At 41.7% G+C, this 25,267-nt stretch overlaps 1 protein-coding gene across 2 annotated transcripts in view; it reads left to right on the forward strand.

The window, feature by feature from the left end:
- The first annotated feature begins 553 nt into the window (after positions 1-553).
- Positions 554-25,267, forward strand: part of APBB3 (amyloid beta precursor protein binding family B member 3) — a 54,117-nt gene continuing 29,403 nt past the window's right edge. The window contains exons 1-5 of one of the 2 annotated variants that reach the window (XM_075274782.1): positions 554-803; positions 21,011-21,186; positions 23,025-23,101; positions 23,685-23,745; positions 24,625-24,765. In XM_075274782.1, the coding sequence (XP_075130883.1) occupies positions 755-803; positions 21,011-21,186; positions 23,025-23,101; positions 23,685-23,745; positions 24,625-24,765 (504 nt within the window). In that variant the 5' untranslated portion in view covers positions 554-754. Of the gene's footprint in view, positions 804-21,010; positions 21,187-23,024; positions 23,102-23,684; positions 23,746-24,624; positions 24,766-25,267 lie in introns of those variants that run through there. The other variant, XM_075274783.1, reaches the window with a different exon arrangement.

The following is a 25,267-nucleotide window of genomic DNA, read 5'->3' on the forward strand; positions in this document are numbered from 1 at the left end:
TTGTTATAAAATGTTACTACTAACACTGTCTTCCTGTCTACAACATATAATAATGTATTATATATCCTCCATCGAGAAATGTTTATATACCATTACGCAGTTCATTCCATCAGTCAACTAGCTTTTAGTCTGCGACGCCTTTCCACCCCTTGGGATCCTGCAGGTGAGACTTTAAGTTCTAAATATAGCACATTTCCCATGAAAGGACGTCCTCATTTCCTACATGGGGGAGGGCGATATTCCCTGCAATAATTATGTCATTCTGAAAGACTAAAATGCCTCAGATTTGTATGACTTATCCATGAACGCTATTCTATGTGCTATGGACAGGATAATGAAGCGACTGTAAATATTTCATGATTTCCACTCTACAGGAGGGAGCGCAGCTGGAGTGTACACGGGGAAGCATTGTCTGATTGAAGAAGTAGAATGTGTCCTACTGTACTGGAGCATCATTCATCAGCACTGGACAGCTCCTCCTACAATGCAACAACCACTAAGAGCTCCCTTCTGCCTCTCCTCCCAGCCTTTCCCTTACATCCCAGCTTCTCCTCTGTCCAGTACACTGTGCATGTCGTTCACACTAACACACAAATGGGTGCTGACTTTTCTGCTCTGTTTGCTGGTTGATCTGGGAGAGCGCACACACATACATGACATCTCACTTTCCTGCTTGATTTTCAACACTGCATTGGACTATTGTGGAGGTCAGACACCCTCAGCCTGTTGTGATTGAATCCCTGGAACAGGAAAGATGTTGGGGAAGGACTACATGCTGGCTATCATTATTGTAAATTATGATGGTAAGTTGATTTAATTTTACAAGGTAGAAGGTAAGGCGTTTAATACCTAAGCTACGGAGTTGCCTGGCGAGGCATGGGAATTATTATTAGTTAAAGGTTTGCTGTATCTATGCAGACTTTCATGATGGCTTCCTGGACCATCAGGTAAGCTGCATATAATGCATGCATACAGAGGCATTACACAATGCCTATAACTTGCTGTTTTATGAAAGCAGATTGTTTTATACTGTTATTATACTTTTTTACTTTTAGTGTTTAAAGCCTATTTTTCTGTATACTCTTTTAACCGTTCATGCAATAAAGGTTATGTGGAACATACTATTATCTTTGGCATAGGTTATCGTGCATTATGAAGGTTTACCCAAAGTTATGATGAAGTTCTCAATATTTTTTGTACTGACTTGTGGATGAGTCTTAAAGGGAACCAACACATTTGTCAGCTCTCCTGAGGTTATCCTGTGCATAGCTCCTGCTTTGCCTCATACACTGGCCTTTCCTTCTTTTTCCCATTACAAAAAGCAGAATTTCTTCTTAAAGATGCAGTTCTAGGAAATGATTTATTGAAGTCAATGGGAATGAAAAATGTAACAGAAGTCACAGATGCTTGAATGTGTGAATGAGATTTAGGTACTGATATAGTATGGAGATGCATTATTACAGATCCATCTCATTACAAGTAGTACAGTGTCAGCAGCAGAGTACTGTACAAGTGGCATTGCGAGGGGCTTTCACAATAGTTGTCATTGAATTTTCACAAGCCCAGTCTCTTCTCTGTTGACAGAATACAGTATCTGAAATAATGCTTGTATTCTACTGGCGGTAGCGTAAGAACAGCAACACAGAATTGGGGTGATTCTTAGGCAATAAAAATATTATAGGAAAAGTCTTACATTCACCAAGCAGAAATTACTATAGTAGCACTTACCTACCATTTTCTTGTGTTGTCTTTTTAGGACTGCTTGAGTAGGGATCTGCTTACCAGAATATAATTGACAGTCTTGGGTAGTATTAAATACTCATTCTGATGTATTAAAAGTGTAGAATGTCTTGTACGCCTCATTCTTGCCGTACATTGTACACTGCCACTCTGTTTCTTTAGATTGCTTACTCTGTATTGGCACAAGCCCACTGCAAGATCACAGATGAGGGTTTGTTGTTGATTCCCCTTCCAGCAAAAATGAAATGTTAATATACCACAAGAAGCAATGGCACGCTTTTGTGCACAAAGACTTTTAGGGCATTTTACATAGACAGATGATATAGAAAAAGTTTGCAATTTTGAACTGTGGTTTCTGATCATTGACTGGTGTAAAAGTGACCATTGATCAAATGAAAAACAGTAAAAATTCTTGCTTGTTGTTTGTTACATGTTTTATACTACAACAAAGTCATTTGTTTGTTGGTACCACATCTCCCCATATAAATAAGTGAGGTGCAGCTGAAATAATGTACCATATATACTCGACTATAAGCCGACCCGATATAAGACGAAGCCCCTAATTTTACCACAAAAAACTGGGAAAACTTATTGACTCGAGTATAAGCCAAGGGGGGGATTGCAGCAGCTACTGGAAAATTTCAAAAATTAAAATGGTCGGAGTTTTTGGGTGCTGGGGAAGGGGAGGGGGTGTTTTGGTTGTCTGTCTGCCCCTTCCCTGAGCTTGAGGACTGGGTTTTTCTTCCCCCACTTGGAATTCAGCCTGGCTGAATATAGGGTATCTGCAGTGCTCCTATTAACCCCTTCCCGACAGAACAGGAGCACTGCAGATCCCCTATATTCAGTAGACCGGGCACTTTCAGACACAGGGATACCTAATGTGTATGTGTTTCACAGTCATTTTCTACTGTTGTATGTATTCTAGGGAAAGGAGGGATTTACAACTTTTATTTGTTTTTAAAGCTTATTTTTTCCCACCACTATTTTATGGGAGATTCTATATATTGATATTGCGGCTGGTCATGGACCGCCCCCTCCCCCTCCTAAATAAAAAAAACAAAAATAAAATTATTTTTTATTTTTTTTTGCTGACTGCCAAGGGGGGCTTTTTCAGCACAAAAACTGTGCTGAAAAATTCGGCTTATACTCGAGTATATACAGTAAATGGTATGAGGGGTGGGGGATACGAATGACCACATTAAAAGTCATTCATTCACCCCCTCTGAATGATGAAATGGTGAAACGTAATAGGCTTGCATATAAATACAGTCCTATGAAAAAGTTTGGGCACCCCTATTAATCTTAATCATTTTTTGTTCTAAATATTTTGGTGTTTGCAACAGCCATTTCAGTTTGATATATCTAATAACTGATGGACACAGTAATATTTCAGGATTGAAATGAGGTTTATTGTACTAACAGAAAATGTGCAATATGCATTAAACCAAAATTTGACCGGTGCAAAAGTATGGGCACCCTTATCATTTTATTGATTTGAATTCCCCTAACTACTTTTTACTGACTTACTGAAGCACAAAATTGGTTTTGTAACCTCAGTGAGCTTTGAACTTCATAGCCAGATGTATCCAATCATAAGAAAAGGTATTTAAGGTGGCCAATTGCAAGTTGATCTCCTATTTGAATCTCCTCTGAAGAGTGGCATCATGGGCTACTCAAAACAACTCTCAAATGATCTGAAAACAAAGATTGTTCAACATAGTTGTTCAGGGGAAGGATACAAAACGTCTCAGAGATTTAACCTGTCAGTTTCCACTGTGAGGAACATAGTAAGGAAATGGAAGACCACAGGGACAGTTCTTGTTAAGCCCAGAAGTGGCAGGCCAAGAAAAATATCAGAAAGGCAGAGAAGAAGAATGGTGAGAACAGTCAAGGACAATCCACAGACCACCTCCAAAGAGCTGCAGCATCATCTTGCGGCAGATGGTGTCACTGTGCATCGGTCAACTATACAGCGCACTTTGCACAAATAGAAGCTGTATGGGAGAGTGATGAGAAAGAAGCCGTTTCTGCACGCACGCCACAAATAGAGTTGCCTGAGGTATGAAAAAGCACATTTGGACAAGGCAGCTTCATTTTGGAAACAAAAATTGAGTTGTTTGGTTATAAAAAAAGGCGTTATGCATGGCGTCCAAAAAGAAACAGCATTCCAAGAAAAACACATGCTACCCACTGTAAAATTTGGTGGAGGTTCCATCATGCTTTGGGGCTGTGTGGCCAATGCCGGCATCGGGAATCTTGTTAAAGTTGAGAGTCGCATGGATTCCACTCAGTATCAGCAGATTCTTGAGAATAATGTTCAAGAATCAGTGACGAAGTTGAAGTTACGCCGGGGATGGATATTTCAGCAAGACAATGATCCAAAACACCGCTCCAAATCCTCAGGCATTCATGCAGAGGAACAATTACAATGTTCTGGAATGGCCATCCCAGTCCCCAGACCTGAATATCATTGAACATCTGTGGGATGATTTGAAGCGGGCTGTCCATGCTCGGCGACCATCTAACTTAACTGAACTTGAATTGTTTGTCCAAAATACCTTTATCCAGGATCCAGGAACTGATTAAAAGCTACAGGAAGCGACTAGAGGCTGTTATCTTTGCAAAAGGAGGATCTACTAAATATTAATGTCACTTTTCTGTTGAGGTGCCCATACTTTTGCACCGGTCAAATTTTGGTTTAATGCATATTGCACATTTTCTGTACAATAAACCTCATTTCAATCCTGAAATATTACTGTGTCCATCAGTTATTAGATATATCAAACTGAAATGGCTGTTATAAACACCAAAATATTTAGAACTAAAAATGATTAAGATTAATAGGGGTGCCCAAACTTTTTCATAGGACTGTATATGATTCAACACGGATTCTGACTTTTTCAATACAATTATACTAAAAAATAGCTTAAAATAACTTTGCTTTATTATTTTTTAATGAATATTAAATATATTTATTTTGGGATGGGATGTTGAATCTGGGATTTATTTTGATTGCCATGCTTAGATTTGTGAAGGAATTTTTTCCCCTACCGCGGGGCTGTTGCTGTATGCCTCATGGGAAGGGGGTTGCCTTTCCCTAGATATAACATGGTAGGTTTATAGGTTGAACATGATGGACTTTATCCATCTTTACCATAACAGCCATATCAGACAGCCTCTTTACTGGATCAGTCATCTTCTTATCTATTACATACCTACATCTCCTTACCCTATACTTTCAGGCTGCTCCATCCTAGACTGTAGGTATATTGGCAGTCATTGTATCTATAGATATCTGTATCTCAGTGGAATTTATTTATCTTTCTTCTATGAACTAACCCTCAAAATATAATGTAGGTATAATTTTATTGAAAAACTAATTTTCTCATAACTGTAAATACTATATAAATGTGCTGGTTTGTTCCCATACTTGCAGAGACTGACAGGCAATGTTTGCTGCCATACAGTCTAGTGCATAATCTTCTGCATGCATCACAGACCCATGGCTGTCCACATGTGCACACCTCTCCAATTGCACGATTCAGTAACTAGAAGGTTGTTCTCAGTTAAAATACAGTATATGTTCATGACAAGATAGTTTGGTTGTTTTAACATTTAGTCTATTGGAAACCTCATTTAGAAGTTATTAGTTCTAATGTATTTCACGTACGGAAACATATTGAACCCCAGAACAATGATGTGCCTAACCCCACAGGAGAAGTCTGTTTCTTTGCCAGTTATGGGTATTTAAGAAAGTGGAGAGCCTATTCCTTATCTTCTATATGTACTTGTCCTTTAAGCAGCCCCCTATTTAATTTGTGAACTGTTCCCGTGAATATTAGCTGTTGCTTTTGTATATACTACTAATTGTATGTGTACTTTACTTTTGTTTTCCATCATGCAGGTCTGGGCCACTGCAGTGGTTCATAGGCAGCATTAGAGACAGCTAAAGGAAAAATGGAGGATCTCACATGTAAACAGGGTTGGTGTGGGCATATAAGGGAAATCTAGATGCTATATAAGGAGCATTTTCCTTCCCAGACATAAGGCCCAAATATTTAGGGCAGTTATCAAGAACATTTCTTGGATCCCCCATTCCCCAAAATGACCCTCTCTAATTGTCATTATAGATCAGCTGATTGCATTTTTCATGCAGGATAACAGAAGTAGTTTTTTGTCAGCACATCATCCTATGTAAACAGGATGCACTGCCGATAATAAGTACAGCCATATGGTAAGAAACGATCTTGGTAGTGTTGGCCTGTTTAATGAGGCCAAAGCAAACAAACATCACATGACGTGTTTCTCAGAAATGAGTTTGCAACCTCGCCCCATAAAATAGACTCCCTGGCCCTTAATGTAGGTCAGTGAGACACATTAGGGGCCATAAGCAACAGACCAGACTTGGTGAGACAGGGTCCACTACACCAGCGAGGCCTAAGGGAGATCCTGCCTGAGTGGGTTCATAGCATAGTATGGCACAGATTCTCTGAGAATATAAGAGGTTACTGGCCACATGGAGAACTATCTTATATACAGTGGGGCAAAAAAGTATTTAGTCAGTCACCAATAGTGCAAGTTCCACCACTTAAAAAGATGAGAGGCGTCTGTAATTTACATCATAGGTAGACCTCAACTATGAGAGACAAAATGAGAAAACAAATCCAGAAAATCACATTGTCTGATTTTGTAAGAATTTATTTGCAAATTATGGTGGAAAATAAGTATTTGGTCAGTAACAAAATTTCATCTCAATACTTTGTTATATATCCTTTGTTGGCAATGACAGAGGTGAAACGTTTTCTGTAAGTCTTCACAAGGTTGGCACACACTGTTGTTGGTATGTTGGCCCATTCCTCCATGCAGATCTCCTCTAGAGCAGTGATGTTTTGGGGCTGTCGCTTGGCAACACGGACTTTCAACTCCCTCCAAAGGTTTTCTATAGGGTTGAGATCTGGAGACTGGCTAGGCCACTCCAGGACCTTGAAATGCTTCTTACAAAGCCACTCCTTCGTTGCCCAGGCGGTGTGCTTTGGATCATTGTCATGTTGAAAGACCCAGCCACGTTTCATCTTCAATGCCCTTGCTGATGGAAGGAGGCTTGCACTCAAAATCTCACGATACATGGCCCCATTCATTCTTTCATGTACCCGGATCAGTCGTCCTGGCCCCTTTGCAGAGAAACAACCCCAGAGCATGATGTTTCCACCCCCATGCTTTACAGTAGGTATGGTGTTTGATGGATGCAACTCAGTATTCTTTTTCCTCCAAACACGAAAAGTTGTGTTTCTACCAAACAGTTCCAGTTTGGTTTCATCAGACCATAGGACATTCTCCCAATACTCTTCTGGATCATCCAAATGCTCTCTAGCAAACTTCAGACGGACCCAGACATGTACTGGCTTAAGCAGTGGGACACGTCTGGCACTGCAGGATCTGAGTCCCTGGCGGCGTAGTGTGTTACTGATGGTAAGCTTTGTTACATTGGTCCCAGTTCTCTGCAGTTCATTCACTAGGTCCCCCCGCGTGGTTCTGGGATTTTTGCTCACCGTTCTTGTGATCATTTTGACCCCACGGGGTGAGATTTTGCGTGGAGCCCCAGATCGAGGGAGATTATCAGTGGTCTTGTATGTCTTCCATTTTCTAATTATTGCTCCCACAGTTGATTTCTTCAATCCAAGCTGGTTGCCTATTGCAGATTCAGTCTTCCCAGCCTGGTGCAGGGCTACAATTTTGTTTCTGGTGTCCTTTGACAGCTCTTTGGTCTTCACCATAGTGGAGTTTGGAGTCTGACTGTTTGAGGGTGTGCACAGGTGTCTTTTTATACTGATAACAAGTTTAAACAGGTGCCATTACTACAGGTAATGAGTGGAGGAAAGAGGAGACTCTTAAAGAAGAAGTTACAGGTCTGTGAGAGCCAGAAATCTTGATTGTTTGTAGGTGACCAAATACTTATTTTCCACCATAATTTGCAAATAAATTCTTACAAAATCAGACAATATGATTTTCTGGATTTGTTTTCTCATTTTGTCTCTCATAGTTGAGGTCTACCTATGATGTAAATTACAGACGCCTCTCATCTTTTTAAGTGGTGGAACTTGCACTATTGGTGACTGACTAAATACTTTTTTGCCCCACTGTATAACCTTCCAGCGGACATATCTTTTGCACAGATGAACCACTTTAAAGAAAAAACTCCCTAAATTGAGCAAAGCACAGTGAGCTTTCATTGATGTGTGTCATTTATCAAAGCTCAAGTTGTTGCCTCCATTTTAAGTTTTTATATTCGGCAGAGTTTTTGCAACCAATGGTACCAGTGTATTTGGTTCTTAATGTAGTTGTTACACAGTTTTTTGGCTGCTTTCACGTTCCTGAATGCTTAAAGGGGTTGGCCACTTTCAGACCAATATTGACAAACAAATGTACAATAAAAAGATATACAATTTTCCGATATACTTTCTGTATCAATTCCTCACAGTTTTCTAGATTTCGGCTTGCTGTCATTCATTCTGTTACTTCTAGAGGATAAAACTCTGACTATGGACCGTAAATCACATGACCATGTTCAGAGTGCCTGGGCCCCACGTAGCATAAATGTTGCTGCAAAATTGCAGTATTTTACAGTTCATGCAAAGTGGATGGGATTCTGACTAGTCCCATCCACACATTGCAGAAAAATATTCACAGCGGATATGCTGCGATTTAAAAAACCGTTGCATTTTTGTTAATTGTAGCATGTCAATTATACCTATAGAAATGATGGCATTTTCCATATAGGTATAATTGAAGCAGAAGCTTTTTGGCTCCCGATCGCTATGTAGGGCCTTAACCTTAAAGTGTACATGAACATTAGTGTTAATTATGACTTTCAGTTATAACATATTTTATTTTAATATTTTATCTTTTATAGCTTATTTTTCACATATATACAGTAAATATGTAGTAAGAATGCTAGAAAAAAACAGCTATCCATTCCAATAATTTCAGTCCGATCTCGCTGGCACTGATGCTAGTCAGTAATGAGATTTTTAGTATCTTCCAAGTACTTACAAATGTGTCATTTCATGTGGGGGTGTTCTAGCAATGTAATAATTTGGGTTATAAATGACATAGTTTACCTTTATTATATCTCCGCAGGCCATTATCTTTCACAACACTTTTAGATATTTAACACTTTTCTTGACGTATTTTTAATGAGTCATCTTATCACTTAAAAGGTGAGACATTATGGAGAGGATTACATTGAAAATTTGAGAGAAAACCTGCAAAAATGCGATTTAACAAAAAAAAAGTGTTTGTTTAGCTGGAAGAGATCGTTGTGCAGAATAAGATCTTAGTTTTTCAAGAAACAGCACCACTTTTATGCATGCCTGTTCACGGGTGGACTGATTTGGGGGTAGGCTAGTATCTTTTCCCTGACTGGTTTCCCAGTACGTTTAGGACTGCTCACGCATTAGTAAAAAGGCACTGAAAACTGGACTTCAGATTGTCCAGAATCAAGATTTAGACTAGGTTCATACAGTGCTGTTTTTTAAATTAATAACTGCATGTGCAATGTCCCAGGGCTCATAAGTATGAAAATGGCACTGTTAGTGGTAGGCCCAATTTTGCTGCTACACTGGCCACAGTGGCTTTTGCACCAACTACTCTTACAGGTCCTGAGATAGAACAGTGATCAGAGGGTCAAACTGAATGGATGGAACAGGGTCCTCCAGGGCACTCTCTTCTACTTATCTCTCGTGTTATGGTGTTTCAGGGTGCCTTTGTTGTTTAGTACAAATGAAGGCAATGGAAACAGGCAATACTTATAGTACAGTTTAATGGCAAAATTTCATCCAGTTACAAGGAAACACATTCACTTACACTTAAGGTTGGCTGTTCTCTTTATCTTTTCTTCGGTCCTCTGACACCTGGGATCCAGTCCTTTTTTGTACTAACTATACTTGGGAAATTCAGGGTGCATTTCCATAATTCTCCACTGTTACACTAGAGGAGATGTTCAGTATACAGTGGGTTCAAGAAGTCTTGTTTAGGTGAACATGGAGATCAGGTAATATCAGACTGCCTGTAAAGCTATATCTGCCACTAACTAGCCTGAAGAGCTGAAGGTGTTCTTCCACATGACAGTTTCTGCTTCTATGGCTTACTGAACTAAAAAGGAACTAATTTACTGGCTAAAGGCTGGTGTCTCCTAATAAGTCATTCCAGCCTACCAGCAGCATAACTTGAAGCTTTTGGACCCCAACGCAAAATCTGTAATCTGACGTACTTTTTGCTATTTAGAATAGGGGTATAGTTTATCTGGCAGAGGGTCTGTAAGGGAATTGCTAGTTGGGCAATTCCCTAGTGCTGCTGCTGGAACAGAGAGCAACAGTGAGCCCTAAACTGACTCCCCCCCCCCCCGCCTAGACAAACAACACAGAAGAGCAGTCAGCAAGCCAAGGATCAAAGCTGGTGCTGGAGATATCGGTACTGTTAGTTTCAGCACCGATATCCCTCCACTGTCGGAAAGGTTGGACTTACAACCTAGTGTTATCACTGGGCTCTGAAAAACACCCCCTGACCGTACACTTCCATAGTCAAAAGCACTGTTGGAGGAGCATTCCTCACAGCTCAGCAATGATGCTAGGCGCTAAGGCTCGCCCTTCCGACAGTGGAGAGATATCAGTACCGAAACTAATGACACCAATACCAGCATAGCTGACAGATAGGGCAGAAATTTCCAATTAAGGCAGCCACGAAGAAACTGCAAACAATTATACCAGCACCCAAACAGTACCACCAGTAAGCCATGGAGATGGGAAGGAGGAAAGATACTTCAGAGCCCATTCTGTAAGACTAGTGGTTTCCATCCAATGGCATTCAACCTCTCTCAGCAGGCAAATTACCTTTTCCATACACTGCCCATTCTTGCTTTCTCAGACTCGCATGCACATACATTTCCTAATGCTTTTACTTCTGGGTCTGCCAATACTGTAGACACACCATGCTACTTAAAGAGTGTACTTGAAGAGGACCTTTCACCTCCTGGGGCCCATGCGGTGTAATACACTAGGCTTTCCTGTTCTATGCTCCCGCTGAAGAGATATCGGTGCCATTACTATAGCTCAGAAGGGTGTTACCAGTGTCAGTAGGGCGTTTCTGACAGTTTGTCATGAACGCCCCTCTTCACAGTAGCGTTTGTTGCACTGTACTGTGAGAGGGGGCGTTCCTTACTACCCAGCGATGATGCTGAGTGGTGAGGAACACCTCCCCTACTCCTGACAGTACTCGTCCATAGTCCATACTAGTCCATTCCTCACCACTCAGCGTCATCACTGGGTGGTAAGGAACGCCCCCTCTTACAGTACAGCACAATAGATGCTACTGTGAGGAGGGGCGTTTCTGACTGACTGTCAGAAACGCCCTTCTGACAGTGAAGAGCTACGGTAACAGCACTGATAGCTCTTCACTGAAGGCACAGAACGGGAAAGCCGATTACTAGCGGTGTATTACACCGCATGTGCCCCAGGAGGTGAATGGTCCTCTTTAAAGTATGTGCGCCAGTAACTCTTCCCCCAACCCATCTCTGTCAGTCTGCTTCTTCCTGCCTGTGCAACGATTCCTAATTCAGTCCTGTAAAGGTGTACTTGTAGACCAACTGGTTGATTTACTGTGCTTGACTTTGGTTTGTTTCCTGAAATTGTCGCTGTCTGCTTTCTCCATTCTTTTTACCTCCTCTTATTGTCCTTGGAACATTTTTAATCATTGTGTCTGTGCTGTCAGACCTTGATCTGTATTCACACTCTGCTTTTCACTAATGCCGTGGTGCACTACACTATAGTCCCTAACCTACCTGTTCAGCTGTCACCTACATGGAGACCATTCCAACAGGTAGCAACCTGGTGGTTTCTCTGCAGTGAAGTCCACATTCCTGTATTGTCGACCTAGACAATACTCTAAGCCAAATCAGTTTGGTGACACTGTTTGGTGCATCCACTATATATCTGGGCTGTATTATACCAGTAGGAGGGCGTAACACACAGAAGCTATAAAACAGAAGGGAGGCGTAAATATTTTAATGAAAGAAAGGAGCAACTGACTCATTCAGTCAGTGACCTCCTTCCCTAAGCACTGCAATGTAATTGATATGCAATGGAAAGACTACAGTCCAACGCCACAATGCTAAGCCATCAAGAACAGTAACTAAATCTTTATATTTTGCATTAAAAAAACATTCCTATATTTTCTACTATTTAATACTGTTCCTTGGATTGCTTTTTGCAGAGATAAAGAAGGAAATCTGAAAGAAAATAAATGCAATATAACAATCTCTTCCTTTAACATCCCTAACAAGGGCGGTCCCCAATGTTGCCCTAAATCCAAATGACCCTATTGTTGTGATAAGGGTCATTTGGATTTAGGGCAAGATTGGGGACTGTCCTTGTAAGGGTGGGAGCAATTTATGGATGTTAGAGGGACAGATTGTTAAGGGCCTGACAGGGTCAGTTTTGTGGCTGGTGAGTCCTACCAATGTGGTAGAATATTCACACCTTTTCATGTCCTCTGTCTTCTAGCTTGTAAACGCTAGGAAATTCCGCATGTTGAACACAGACCTGTGGTAGGATGGTTCCATATGTTGGGGGACTACGATATTGAGGTCCCATTATGGTCAAATAGGGTGTATATTCATTTTTTCTGCTTTTTGGAGGCTTGTTGATGTCACAGGTTATATTAGTGATTTGGGATTGGCTCCTTTTTCATATTTATGAGTATTACAATGAAAGTTACGTTTTAGGCCCTTTTTCTGTATTTATATTGACTAGATTGTGACTTTATCATTTTGGGGAATCATTAACACAGGTAGGTAGCTATATCCTTTAGCTTTTCTACACTTTGCTGTTTCTGTATACATACAAAAGTGGAAAGTGTGAAAGGCAATGTGTGAGAGGCATAATGATAGGAAAAATGTGTTTTTGCTGGCAAGCTTTTTTAAACTTTGTCTAAATCAATAAGCTTTAAAAAGACAGTGTCGGACTGGAATATATAGGGCCCTCCAGTGGAATTGTTTTTAGAGGCTTTTTCTCTGCAGATCAGCTGTACCAAGATAGCATGGCTACAGGTAATGTTGGGATTCCTGCCATATGATGTGCACCACCTAAATCTACCACTACACTCTGTATTGCAAGCGAGCAGTGTGACTTCTGAATTAGTTACCATTACCTGCCGTTGCACTGTCCTGGAAAGGCTGATCTGCAGAGGTTATCTGCCTAGAGGTCCCAGCAGACAGACCACCAATATTAGAAAGATGGATAAACTCTTTAAAGGGATTCTACCATTAAAACCTTTTTTTTTTGTGTGTGGATAATACGTCGGAATAGCCTTTAGAAAGGCTATTCGTCTCTTACCTTTAGACATGGTCTCCGCTGCGCCGTTCCTTAGAAATACCGTTTTTTACCGGTATGCAAATGAGTTCTCTCGCAGCGATGGGGGCGAGCCATAGCGCTCAAACAGCGACGGGGCCATCCCCACCGCTGTTAGAGAAGTGTCTCCAGCGCCGCCTCCTTCTTCATCCGCACGTCATCTTCAATGTCTTCTTCTGGCGCAGGCACGTAACTTCTAGCAGAGCAGAGCAGACTGCGCAGGCCACGGGAAAATGGCCGCTAACAATACTGTGCAAGCGGCCATTTTCCTGTGACCTGTGCGCCTGCACAGTCTGCTCTGCCCAAGGCCCGAGGCCTTGAAGATGACGCTGCAGATGAAGAAAGAGGCGGCGCTTGGAGACACTTCTCTGGCAGCGGTGGGGACGCCCTCATTGCTGTTTGAGTGCTGGGGCCGCCCCCATCGCTGCAAGAGAACTCATTTGCATACTGGTAAAAAACGGTATTTCTAAGGAACGGCGCAGCGGAGACCACGTCTAAAGGTAAGAGACAAATAGCCTTGCTAAAGGCTATTCTGACGTCTTATCCACACAAAAAAAAGATTTTAATGGTAGAATCCCTTTAAAGAGGTTGTCCAGCATTTTGAGCGACCCATGTGTTGGGCTGGAAGTGTAAAATAATTTTTTTTTTTTTTTTAAAACAAGCATACTCACTTGTCTCTGGAGGTCCATTGTCTGCTGCTATTGTCCACTCATTCTTGTGCCAGTGCCTTCTTGCTGGGAGTCCTGTGCCTGCATGTGATCAATTAATTTTTTTATGATGTATCCTCACTATAAATACCTAATTGGCAAGGGGGCGATGCATGGTTTATTAGTTCTACAGAGCCACTTCTGGGGGACCAGAAAAGTGGCCACAGTGTTAGGTCTTTACCTACCTGTCCTCTTCCTGGTCACGCTCCTTCCTGATGTCTGCATGACATCATAACAGTGCGCCCAGAGCAGGAGGGGCCGGGGAGAAGACAGATAAGTACCAATACTTGTGGCTTCCTGCTCTACCAGTGGCACAACTGGGTTGTGAGCCAGTTCAAGACTCTTGAAATGTCATCGACTGAAAAGTTATTCTATAGCATTATATTAAAGCTAAGGCCGATTCCGGTCTAGTAAACTGAATACCCACCATTTAATATGGCTTTGCCGCTTACAAGTTACGATACTTTACTGCTCACCACTGTTCACCACTACTGTTTTTTGTACATTATTATAAGATTATATGTCACCATTTAAAAAAGGCTAGACGCTAACCTAATCACAAGTGGCATTGAGGGCTATAATGAATCTAATAACTGATGATGTATAATTGTTGCAAAATGACAAACTTAATGGGCTGGAGCGTGTTCACAGCCTATGTAACTGCCATTTTGGTAGACATCAGGGCATGCAGGGGTTAATTTATTCTTACAGTAAGATAAGGTTTTCCTCTGAACAGCTGAAAAGCTCTTTGACTCACCAATCAGCTTACTCCAGCGAATGTGTGGGCAAACACACAAGCATGCTGCCAATCTATGAAACAGTGCGTTTTTACACAGTAATCCTCCAGATAAGAGCCTTCATTTTCTCGATTAAATCCTCCTTGCTGTCAGCAACATGGAACAGATTCCTACTTTACTAAGTGTTGTGCTAAAATTATATTCCATGAGCCGGCATGATGTATTTCTTATATAAAGTAGAATAAAGAGAATATATACTGGTAACTTCTGGGAAGACAACAGAGTTTTATAAGACTTTAACTTAGAACATCAAGATAACTGGAGTCAATGATACCTAAATATATTAAGCTGAACATACAGAAAAAGAGCATTAATAGATCAATATATGACAAAGATGCATTGAAATCCCCACAGGCCCAGATATATTGCTGATTCACCGACCTATAGGGATCATATTACCTGACACAGAAATGCATCACGTGAAACGTACAGATATTGCGCTGGAACTAGTTATTAAGTTTAGTTGTCAGCAAAGTTGTTTCTATGATTAGCAATCCAAGATAGAAATAGATACAAGGCATGTTACTAAAAAGAATTGCCCTTAGTAATCTAGGACATCTACAAGCTACTCTAGCAACGATGACCGAGTAGAAGGTGACAACACTATATCATGCCTGTCTGTGCTAAGAGTAAGGAGATAGAGGTGTGGCACATAGTTCACATATAATGCAAACATGCCCTTATACCAGGGCCAAGGATAAGGGTAAGTGAAGTAGACAGTCATCTAAAGTGCTAATTGTTTATGGTTTAAAAAGGAAATTCCCATCTTGGAATTTATGGAATATATCTAGAAATACCTGATAGGTGCTGATCCCACCTGTGTTACCCATACCTATGTTGAGAATGGGGCCCCATTCGCATCTGTAAATGAATGGAGACGGACATCAAATGCGTGAGTTTGTTCAGTCAATTGTAAGAAAGTTTTGAAAATAGTTGAGCAGACAATACTCTTCTACAAGTGAATGGAACAACTCATTCACTTGCAGCCCCTCTCCTAAAGTCGGACCTGCAACTATTGGGCATTTATGACATATACTATGATTATAGACCCAGGATGTCAGCACCAGGCAAACTTGACAAGATACCAGGGCCCCCTGGGCACAAGGGGGCCCATTGTTTTGCTGAGAACTGAAAATATCAGTTTCTTTAACACAACAGCTTTATAGTCAGTCTCTTTTCCCAACCTGGCTGTTGTATGTCTGCAGCCACCATCTGCTAATATTTCTCCTCTTTGACCACTCTCTCCCTCTGTGGCTGCGGTCTTCTCTAAGTGATTTAGTACTTCTGTACTTGACCTGCACAGACACTAGAAAGTTGGTGAGTGACTGCCAGATAAGTGATGAATAGAGATGAGCGAACAGTGTTCTATCGAACACATGTTCGATCGGATATCAGGGTGTTCGCCATGTTCGAATCGAATCGAACACCGCGTGGTAAAGTGCGCCAAAATTCGATTCCCCTCCCACCTTCCCTGGCGCCTTTTTTGCACCAATAACAGCGCAGGGGAGGTGGGACAGGAACTACGACACCGGGGGCATTGAAAAAAATTGGAAAAAGTCATTGGCTGCCGAAATCAGGTGACCTCCATTTTAGACGAATAGTGGATTTCAAATCCGGGTCATATGAGAATGTGAACTTTGTGACTATGAGACAGGGATAGCTGTACAGGCAGGGATAGCTAGGGATAACCTTTATTTAGGGGGGAATGTTATTAAAAATAACTTTTTGGGGCTCTATCGGGTGTGTAATTGTGATTTTTGTGAGATAAACTTTTTCCCATAGGGATGCATTGGCCAGCGCTGATTGGCTGAATTCCGTACTCTGGCCAATCAGTGCTGGCCAATGCATTCTATTGGCGTGATGAAGCAGTGCTGAATGTGTGTGTTTAGCTCAACTACACCGGTGGAGTAGTTGAGCTAAGCACACAGATTCAGCTCTTCTTCAATCAGCGCTGGCCAATGCATTCTATTAGCTTGATGAAGCAGAGTGTGCACAAGGGTTCAAGCGCACCCTCGGCTCTGATGTAGCAGAGCCGAGGCTGCACAAGGGTTCAAGCGCACCCTCGGCTCTGATGTAGCAGAGCCGAGGGTGCACTTGAACCCTTGTGCACCCTCGGCTCTGCTACATCAGAGCCGAGGGTGCGCTTGAACCCTTGTGCAGCCTCGGCTCTGCTACATCAGAGCCGAGGGTGCGCTTGAACCCATGTGCACCCTCGGCTCTGCTACATCAGAGCCGAGGGTGCGCTTGAACCCTTGTGCACACTCTGCTTCATCAAGCTAATAGAATGCATTGGCCAGCGCTGATTGAAGCAGAGCTGAATCTGTGTGCTTAGCTCAACTACTCCACCGGTGTAGTTGAGCTAAACACACACATTCAGCACTGCTTCATCACGCCAATACAATGCATTAGCCAGTGCTGATTGGCCAGAGTACGGAATTCGGCCAATCAGCGCTGGCTCTTCTGGAGGAGGCGGAGTCTAAGATCGCTCCACACCAGTCTCCATTCAGGTCCGACCTTAGACTCCGCCTCCTCCGGCAGAGCCAGCGCTGATTGGCCGAAGGCTGGCCAATGCATTCCTATGCGAATGCAGAGACTTAGCAGTGCTGAGCCAGTTCTGCTTAACTACACATCTGATGCACACTCGGCACTGCTACATCAGATGTAGCAATCTGATGTAGCAGAGCCGAGGGTGCACTAGAACCCCTGTGCAAACTCAGTTCACGCTAATAGAATGCATTGGCCAACGCTGATTGGCCAATGCATTCTATTAGCCCGATGAAGTAGAGCTGAATGTGTGTGCTAAGCATGTGCACATGCTTCATCAAGCTAATAGAATGCATTGGCCAGCGCTGATTGAAGCAGAGCTCAATCTGTGTGCTTAGCTCAACTACTCCACCGGTGTAGTTGAGCTAAACACACACATTCAGTACTGCTTCATCACGCCAACAGAATGCATTGGCCAGCACTGATTGGCCAGAGTATGGAATTCGGCCAATCAGCGCTGGCTCTGCTGGAGGAGGCGGAGTCTAAGCTCGGACATGAATGGAGACTGGTGTGGAGCGATCTTAGACTCCGCCTCCTCCAGCAGAGCCAGCGCTGATTGGTCGAGTTCCGTACTCTGGCCAATCAGCACTGGCCAATGCATTTCTATGGGGAAAAGTTAGCTTGCGAAAATCGCAAACTGACAGGGATTTCCATGAAATAAAGTGACTTTTATGCCCCCAGACATGCTTCCCCTGCTGTCCCAGTGTCATTCCAGGGTGTTGGTATCATTTCCTGTGGTGTCATAGTGGACTTGGTGACCCTCCAGACACGAATTTGGGTTTCCCCCTTAACGAGTATCTGTTCCCCATGGACTATAATGGGGTTCGAAACCCATTCGAACACTCGAACAGTGAGCGGCTGTTCGAATCGAATTTCGAACCTCGAACATTTTAGTGTTCGCTCATCTCTAGTGATGAATAATCAGTGAAAGTTTTAATTGTGTTAATATGCTAAAGTTTATAAAGTTGTTTGTGCATTTTGACTGGTAGGAAGCCCACTGAGACTTTTTTCGCCCAAAGGCTCACCAAAAACTGGAGCTTGCCTTGGAATCAGGAGTGATAACGGATAGTGGACATGTCATTTGCACATAAAATATCATAAATGCATCCCTTAATGTGTCCTATCAACCCTATGTGTCATTTTCAGTAGATTTTCATTTGGGAAAAGTATGCAACTGTAAAATTATAATATTCATTTACTCAGATCAGCCTGCCTGTACAATGTAACAGGTTCACTTAAAGAAATCTTTGTTGGCAGATTTAGTTTAAAACTAAAAATGTCCTGTGAAATCCAATTTATTTTTCAATTTGGGACCCACAGAGACTGATGATAACACTTGTGACAACTTGGGGGTCATTTAGGTTACACGATCATGTCTATCGGGCTAGATGGTTGGAAAACAAAGATGTGAGGCCAAAACAGTTGGTTTTCAAGTAGTATTGGCTGCAACAAACTTTGTTTTCTTGCAAAACAATATACATTACAATGTAAGAGTTAAACCCTAGGCTGTCTAGCCTGTAACTAAAAATTAGTTTTGTGTGCCCAGATCTCCAAACAGATTTCATGCCAACATCATGGAGGTGGTGACTCCCACAGTCTATGTCCTGCCTTCCCGGCTGGAGAGCATTGTGGGAAATGCCCTCCATCCTCTTATTGAGCTCTATCAGGTGGAACCTTATTAGATCACAGTATACTGGAGGAGTGGGAAGAGTTAGTTCGGGTTCACATGGGGTTTTTTGGTCCGGAACCTGAGGTGGAGGCCGCCTCAGGTTCCGGACTAAAGAACGGGTAGCCACGACTGAATGCCGGTGCACTGCACCGGCATCCAGATGCGCACTCCACTCCGTATTAGGCCCAATGAATGGGCCTAGTCGGGAGGAGGGAGTGACTTCAGGCCGAATCGCGAGGCAAATCAGCCTGAAGAATGAGCATGTCGCTTTTCCAGCTCCCGGAAAAAAAGAACTGACGGGCTCCTATTGATTTTAATGGGAACCGTCTTTTTTTTCAGGATTTTAAGGCGGATACGGCCTCAAAATCCTGACCAAAAAACCCCGTGTGAACTTGCCCTAAGACTTTATTCCAGCTCTGACAATCCTACCCTCTTCTAGATATTACCTTGAACCTAGGGTATAGAAATGACATTTTTTTGCACCCAATAAGGCTCCTGGGCCAAGAAGCACCCTCTGCACGCTCTCAAGTTACACCCCTGTATCTTATTATATAAAGTATGCTAAAGTTGGAAGTGTAATTATTGCTTCCTATTGATATCAGTCTTGTTTTTCAGGAACAGATCTATATGATTTAGACATTAAAACATCTCCTTTTTATATCATCTTGATCAAAAAGTATTCAGTTTTTGACTATCATCATATCATATGTCATGCATGCAACATTCTGTCCTGCACAGGAGATTCCCATTGTCTGGCCAGTTATTTTATTTTTGCCATTTGGACAGCAGAAGCAAATTGAAATTACATTTTTTTTTCAACCCCCCAATTTCCATTTTACAGAATTTATTACATGTAGGAAACTGAGAGTACAAGTGGTCAGATTTGTCAAAATTTCATTAGGCAGAAGTGTTAGAGATCTCCTTCTTACAGATAATCTCCCACATCGTATTTAGGATAATTCTATCTATCTATCTATCTATCTATCTATCTATCTATCTATCTATCTATCTATCTCAATCTAATGTCTGACTTCTGTGTTATACAAAATGCACGATTTAGTTCAGTAATTCCAGTTCTTTATATGTAATTTAACATGCCAAGCCTGTGCACAGTGTGATACTGACATGACGTGCCTTGTAGCTAGGAGACGGTTTTCCAATTTTCTAATAGGGTTTAAGCTGCAGTGTGTCAACATGATTGAGTTTACAAGGGAAGGCAGGCTAACCTTTGTGTATTTTTAGCAACCTTCAATAGATGAACAGATAAAATGACAAATCTCTTGAGGAGTATACAAGGTGGTGTGCTTGACTTATCAATATCTTGGATCCAGAATCTTCTGTATATTGTACTTTAATAAAGCTTGCATACTTACACTGGGATATAGAATTCAGCCAATATATTCTTTTAGCAAAGAGAACTTTCAATAACAATCTACTTATCAACTGTATCGTAATCTCTGTTCCTCTATTCAGAATTCATTTTTACCTTCTATATTCTTTCTGTCAGGTAGACATGCCCTATCCTGCATTGTCTAAACATGTTGTAGTCTGCCTTAACCTGCACGAAATACACGATTCTGCCCATTGTATTCTTATCAGGGCTGGCCATAAAGGTTTTTTTTGTTTTTTTTTTTTTTTTTTGCAATTTTCATGTTGATGTAAATGTAGGACCACCATCAATCCTAATTGATGACCTATCCTAAGGAATATCAAACCCCTTTAACCGTTGTAGCAAAGGATTTTCCAGGCTTAATAAATGATGATGGATTCCTAGGATAGGTCATCAATTGAAAATCAGTGTTAATCTGTCATCCAGGACTCCTGCTGAGCAGCCCCCAAACCCAGTAGTGTGCTAGTAGGAGAGAGCAGGGAAAAGTGAAAAGAAAACCAGACAGGAACCTGCATGAAAAGAAGAGAGGTGGACAATGTATGTCCATGATCTCACAGCTTCTGGTGGACATTACTATGGCAGATTGACATAGGATGTTCTTCACACCATGGGGAAATAGGTAAACATAAATCTTGAGTATGCTTTATTTTTAACCATGAAGGTCTGTTGTACTTATTAGTAACTTTTTGACTGTATGTTTTGAGGCATGTTTCTTTTAATGGGAATAGCCCTTTAAAGTTATATTGGATATTCTTTTAAAGATAATCTCTGGAATGATCAAACCCTTGAAGCTGATCCTAAACTTCCTCCGGGATGGAGGACCATCCGTGACACTTCTGGGACTTATTACTGGCACGTTCCAACAGGGACCACTCAGTGGCAACACCCGATGTACAATTCAGAAATATCTAACAGTTTAGGTACTGTTCCGGAAAAGGTACGTTGCACAATTTGTTAAGTGCACATGTGGTGCAATATTGATCATGTATGTGTATACCAATTCTGTTGGGTATCCATCTATAGACCTTGCTCACCACACACATATACATATATGATCCTGAATGCCTCTTTTAAGAGGTCCTTTTGATTTTTCCACCAAATCAGCTTCACTGATTCCACCACGGTTGGGATTTTTCCACCATTCCCAACCAATATGTGTTGTTTCTTTTGGTGCCTGATGTTCTATTTAGGCTCTATGGGCAATGTTAGACAGGAGCGGGAAAGGGGTGTTTCTCTGTGCTCTGAAAGCTTTAAAACCAGGTGTTGGTGGTACCAGTGAAAGTTCCTGTTTAAATGGAAACTTACACACTCAATTATCACAATAGACCACACAGGAGTAATGCGATCCCTACAGTCATACATCCACCCAAATAGCTGCCACCAATCACCACTTTATGGTAGATGAGACGCCAACATATCCACACCACTTACAACAATAGCAAATAAAAAAGTAACGGGGCTAAGCAATATCTATTCTCTTTGGAATTATGTGGAGCTTTAGAGCAAAGAACAGCCATATTAAATTTTAGATTTAATATACATAAAAGGATACAGTGCAAAAAAAAGTGTGATGAGAAAGACATATACATACAAACAATAAAAAATAAAATGGAAATAAAGAACAGGCCTGTTGTAAGCATAGCTGTTGGAGCCCAGCATGAAAAATGGACAAATCACACTCCAAGGATCCATTCACACAGAGTTTTCTGGCGCGGATCCTTTTTTCCGTGTGGATTCTGATGCAAATTCCGCATCACAATCCATGCCAGAAAACTCCGTGTGAATGGACCCTAAACTATTTTCCCAAAGAATCTGACCAAGAGTTCATGTACCTCATCACATTTTAAGTACACCTGACTCCAAGATACTTCTTGCAACCTCCCACCTGTGATGTCATAATTTTTCTATGTTGGACACCAGTTTTGGCTTCCAGACTGACCAATGGAGTCAAATTGTCTGCATCACCAACGGCATTGGACTATAAGAAATTGAGTAAAATTGTAATGTTTCAATGGCCATGGCCAAAGCTGCTTCTTCAAACATTTGTGTCTGCAAATGTATAAAACAATGGCTGGTAAGGGCTAGTTCACACGTGAGTATAAGGGGAGGTTTTTGACAGCGGATTTCGCGTCCAAAACCTCCCCTTATAATGGTGGTCTATGGAGACCGCCGGGCTTCTGTTCTCCGCTAGCGGCGAGCTGCTGCTAGCGGAGAAAAGAAAGGACATGTCCTTTCTTCAGGCGGAAGCCGCGCTGTCTCAGTCGCGCGGCTTCCGCCCCCCGCAGCTCCCTCCTATGTCGGCTCATTCATTTGAGCCGACAGCAGAGGGTTAAGCCGCGACAGCGATGGTCGCGGCGGGCGGGTTTTGACAAGAGAGAGACGCGGCTCGCCGCGTCTCTCTCTGTGTCAAAACCCGCGCGGGCAGTTCACGTGTGAACTAGCCCTAATACTGCTGCTCCAGCGACGGGTTATCTTACATACTAAGGCTGTATTCACACAGAGTAACGCCAGGCGTTTTTTGTGTGTTTTTTGCACATAGCGCCGCGTTTACGCCACGTAGCGGCGCTACGCGGCGTAAACGCGGCGCTATGTGCAAAAAACACACAAAAAACGCCTGGCGTTACTCTGTGTGAATACAGCCTAATTGTGCTAGTGAGGGTTTCTCTATGACCAAACTACTGCCCACATTAGAATCCACTATGCTTGTTGTGTATGACATTAAAAACCCAATGCATGTAATACTGATTTATAGTTACTCTTGTTTTTTATGGTCAGAAAGTTCATAGGATGTCAATCACCAATGGTTCTTCTGACCAGTCTTCGCCTGGCACAGCATCTGCTTCAGACAGGAGGTATGAAGTCCTTATTACTCATTAAAATTGAATTCTGCTAGTAATAATCTTTTTAGGCAGCAGTAAATATTAGTAAATCAAATATTAGAATGATGGCCAATGTTTGGTAATTAGGTTACATTTTCCCATGGAGATATATTTTTTTATGTTTTCTTGCAGTAGCCATTTTGCTGTGATAACATTAATTGTGGCCATTTTGTATGTCTCCTGTGAATCAACTTCATTGTATCAACATGTTCAGTCAATAACAATAAAAAATCGCGGCGTTATACAGTGCAGGCAAAGTGGATCCCATCCCCACTTTGCAGAACAGATCGCAGCGCAGACACGCTGCGATTTGCAAAGCCGTTGCGGCTTTGCAAATCGCAGCATGTCAATTATATCTACGGAAACGGCGGCTTTCCCGTAGATATAATGTTAAGAGAAAGTCCGCAGAGGAAAACTCTGCAGCGGTTCTTCCCGCAGCGCTTTAGTGCTGTAGATACGGCCCGTGGGGCCTTAGCCTAAAAAAACAAATCTGTCTCAGGGTTGTACGCACTGAATCCATTAATACCTTTTTTGCATCAATCTTTTTTTTTTACAGGCCTTCTCTTCAATGGAATGATGAAGATTTATTTCCAAATATCAATGAACCAGGTAGTAAGGTAATAGTTGTGAAAAATATTTGACTAATATACATAAGGGATTCAAATGACACTATGTGTTATATAAAAGCTTATAAGTAGACTTTCCCAGTATCCAATATCCCTCGATATGTTCCCTCTTACATGCTCCTCAGACATATTCAAATTTCCAGAACATAAGTAGTCTTTACTAAAGGGTTTGTCCCACATTCATAGGACAGGTGATAAGTGTGGGATGGCTGGACGTCCCACTGTTGACCCTCAGTGACCATGAGCAGTGGTTAGGCATTCATGTTTCCAGCCTGACACCCCATTCAATTATTTGCGACTGCTGGAGGCATTGAAATAAAATGCTGTGGTAGGCTTCTTTTTGATAGTTCCAAAGATGCCCAATGATCCCTTGTTCCCTCTCCTGTTGAAAGGGGGGAAAAGTCTAGTTTGGGGCACCACCCTTGAAGAAACCAGAGCCCTCTCATAAAAAGGCAATATATACAAACATTTCAGGTAGGGCTAGGGTTTTCTTTTGAGAAACTGTTCTATAGATTTATAGTTAGATACAAAGTTTAGTATTCAGTAGGTACTTGTGATGGTAGTCTTGATGGTACTCCTCTAAATGAGGAAGTTATACAACAATCAACAACTAGAAATACGGAATTTTAATACAGCTCAAGAATACGCCTATAAGACAGAACGTCATAGCATGAAATAAAATCCCTTCTGGGACTAGTTTCCACTAACTTATAACATCTGTAGACATTTTGGACAATTGTATGTTTTCAAGTTTGTGAGAAGGTCCTTTTTTATTCCAGCATTATTTTTTATACCAGTTTATTTGTAATAAGATATGTGATTTTTATTTATTTTTTGTCATTAAATTATATTTTTTTTTCTTTATTTCAGAGTTTTGCTGTTCATTGTCTTGGGTGGGTGGAAATTCCAGAAGAAGATCTGGCTCCTGGGAAGAGCAGTATTACTGTTAATAACTGTATTCAGCAGCTTGCCCACACTAAATGTGATAGCAGTGATATGTCATCAAATGAAGTAAGTGATTCTCAAACACATATATACTTGTGTTCAATTGGTGGGCACTCATCACACTATATCTGAGGTGCACACAAAAAATAAAGCATAATAAAGAAATTAAGCATGAGGCCTATGTTTCACTTTCCCAATGGTTTAACTATGAAAGAATGGGCCCCATATCAAACTTTTGATGGGCCTCCACACAGTATCACACCCCCTTACTGACCTCCCATACAATTTAGCCCCCCTTTATTGCTTTCCATACAGTATATGGCCCCCCTTTAATGGCCCACATGCAGCGTATTGCCCCCTTTATTGACCACTGTAAAGTATATGGCCCCTTTAGCGGATACAGTCTACTGCCACTTTATTCACCCCCATGTGCTAAGTGCACCCATTATTGACCCCATATAGTATATGCTCCCTTTACAGGCCCCAATGCAATAAGGACCCCTTAACTAACTACTCCCGTACAGTAAGTGCCCTGACACTTACTCCAGCAGACTACAGCCAATATTTA

Source organism: Leptodactylus fuscus, chromosome 5 (assembly GCF_031893055.1).
Source record: "Leptodactylus fuscus isolate aLepFus1 chromosome 5, aLepFus1.hap2, whole genome shotgun sequence".
Taxonomy (NCBI): domain Eukaryota; kingdom Metazoa; phylum Chordata; class Amphibia; order Anura; family Leptodactylidae; genus Leptodactylus; species Leptodactylus fuscus.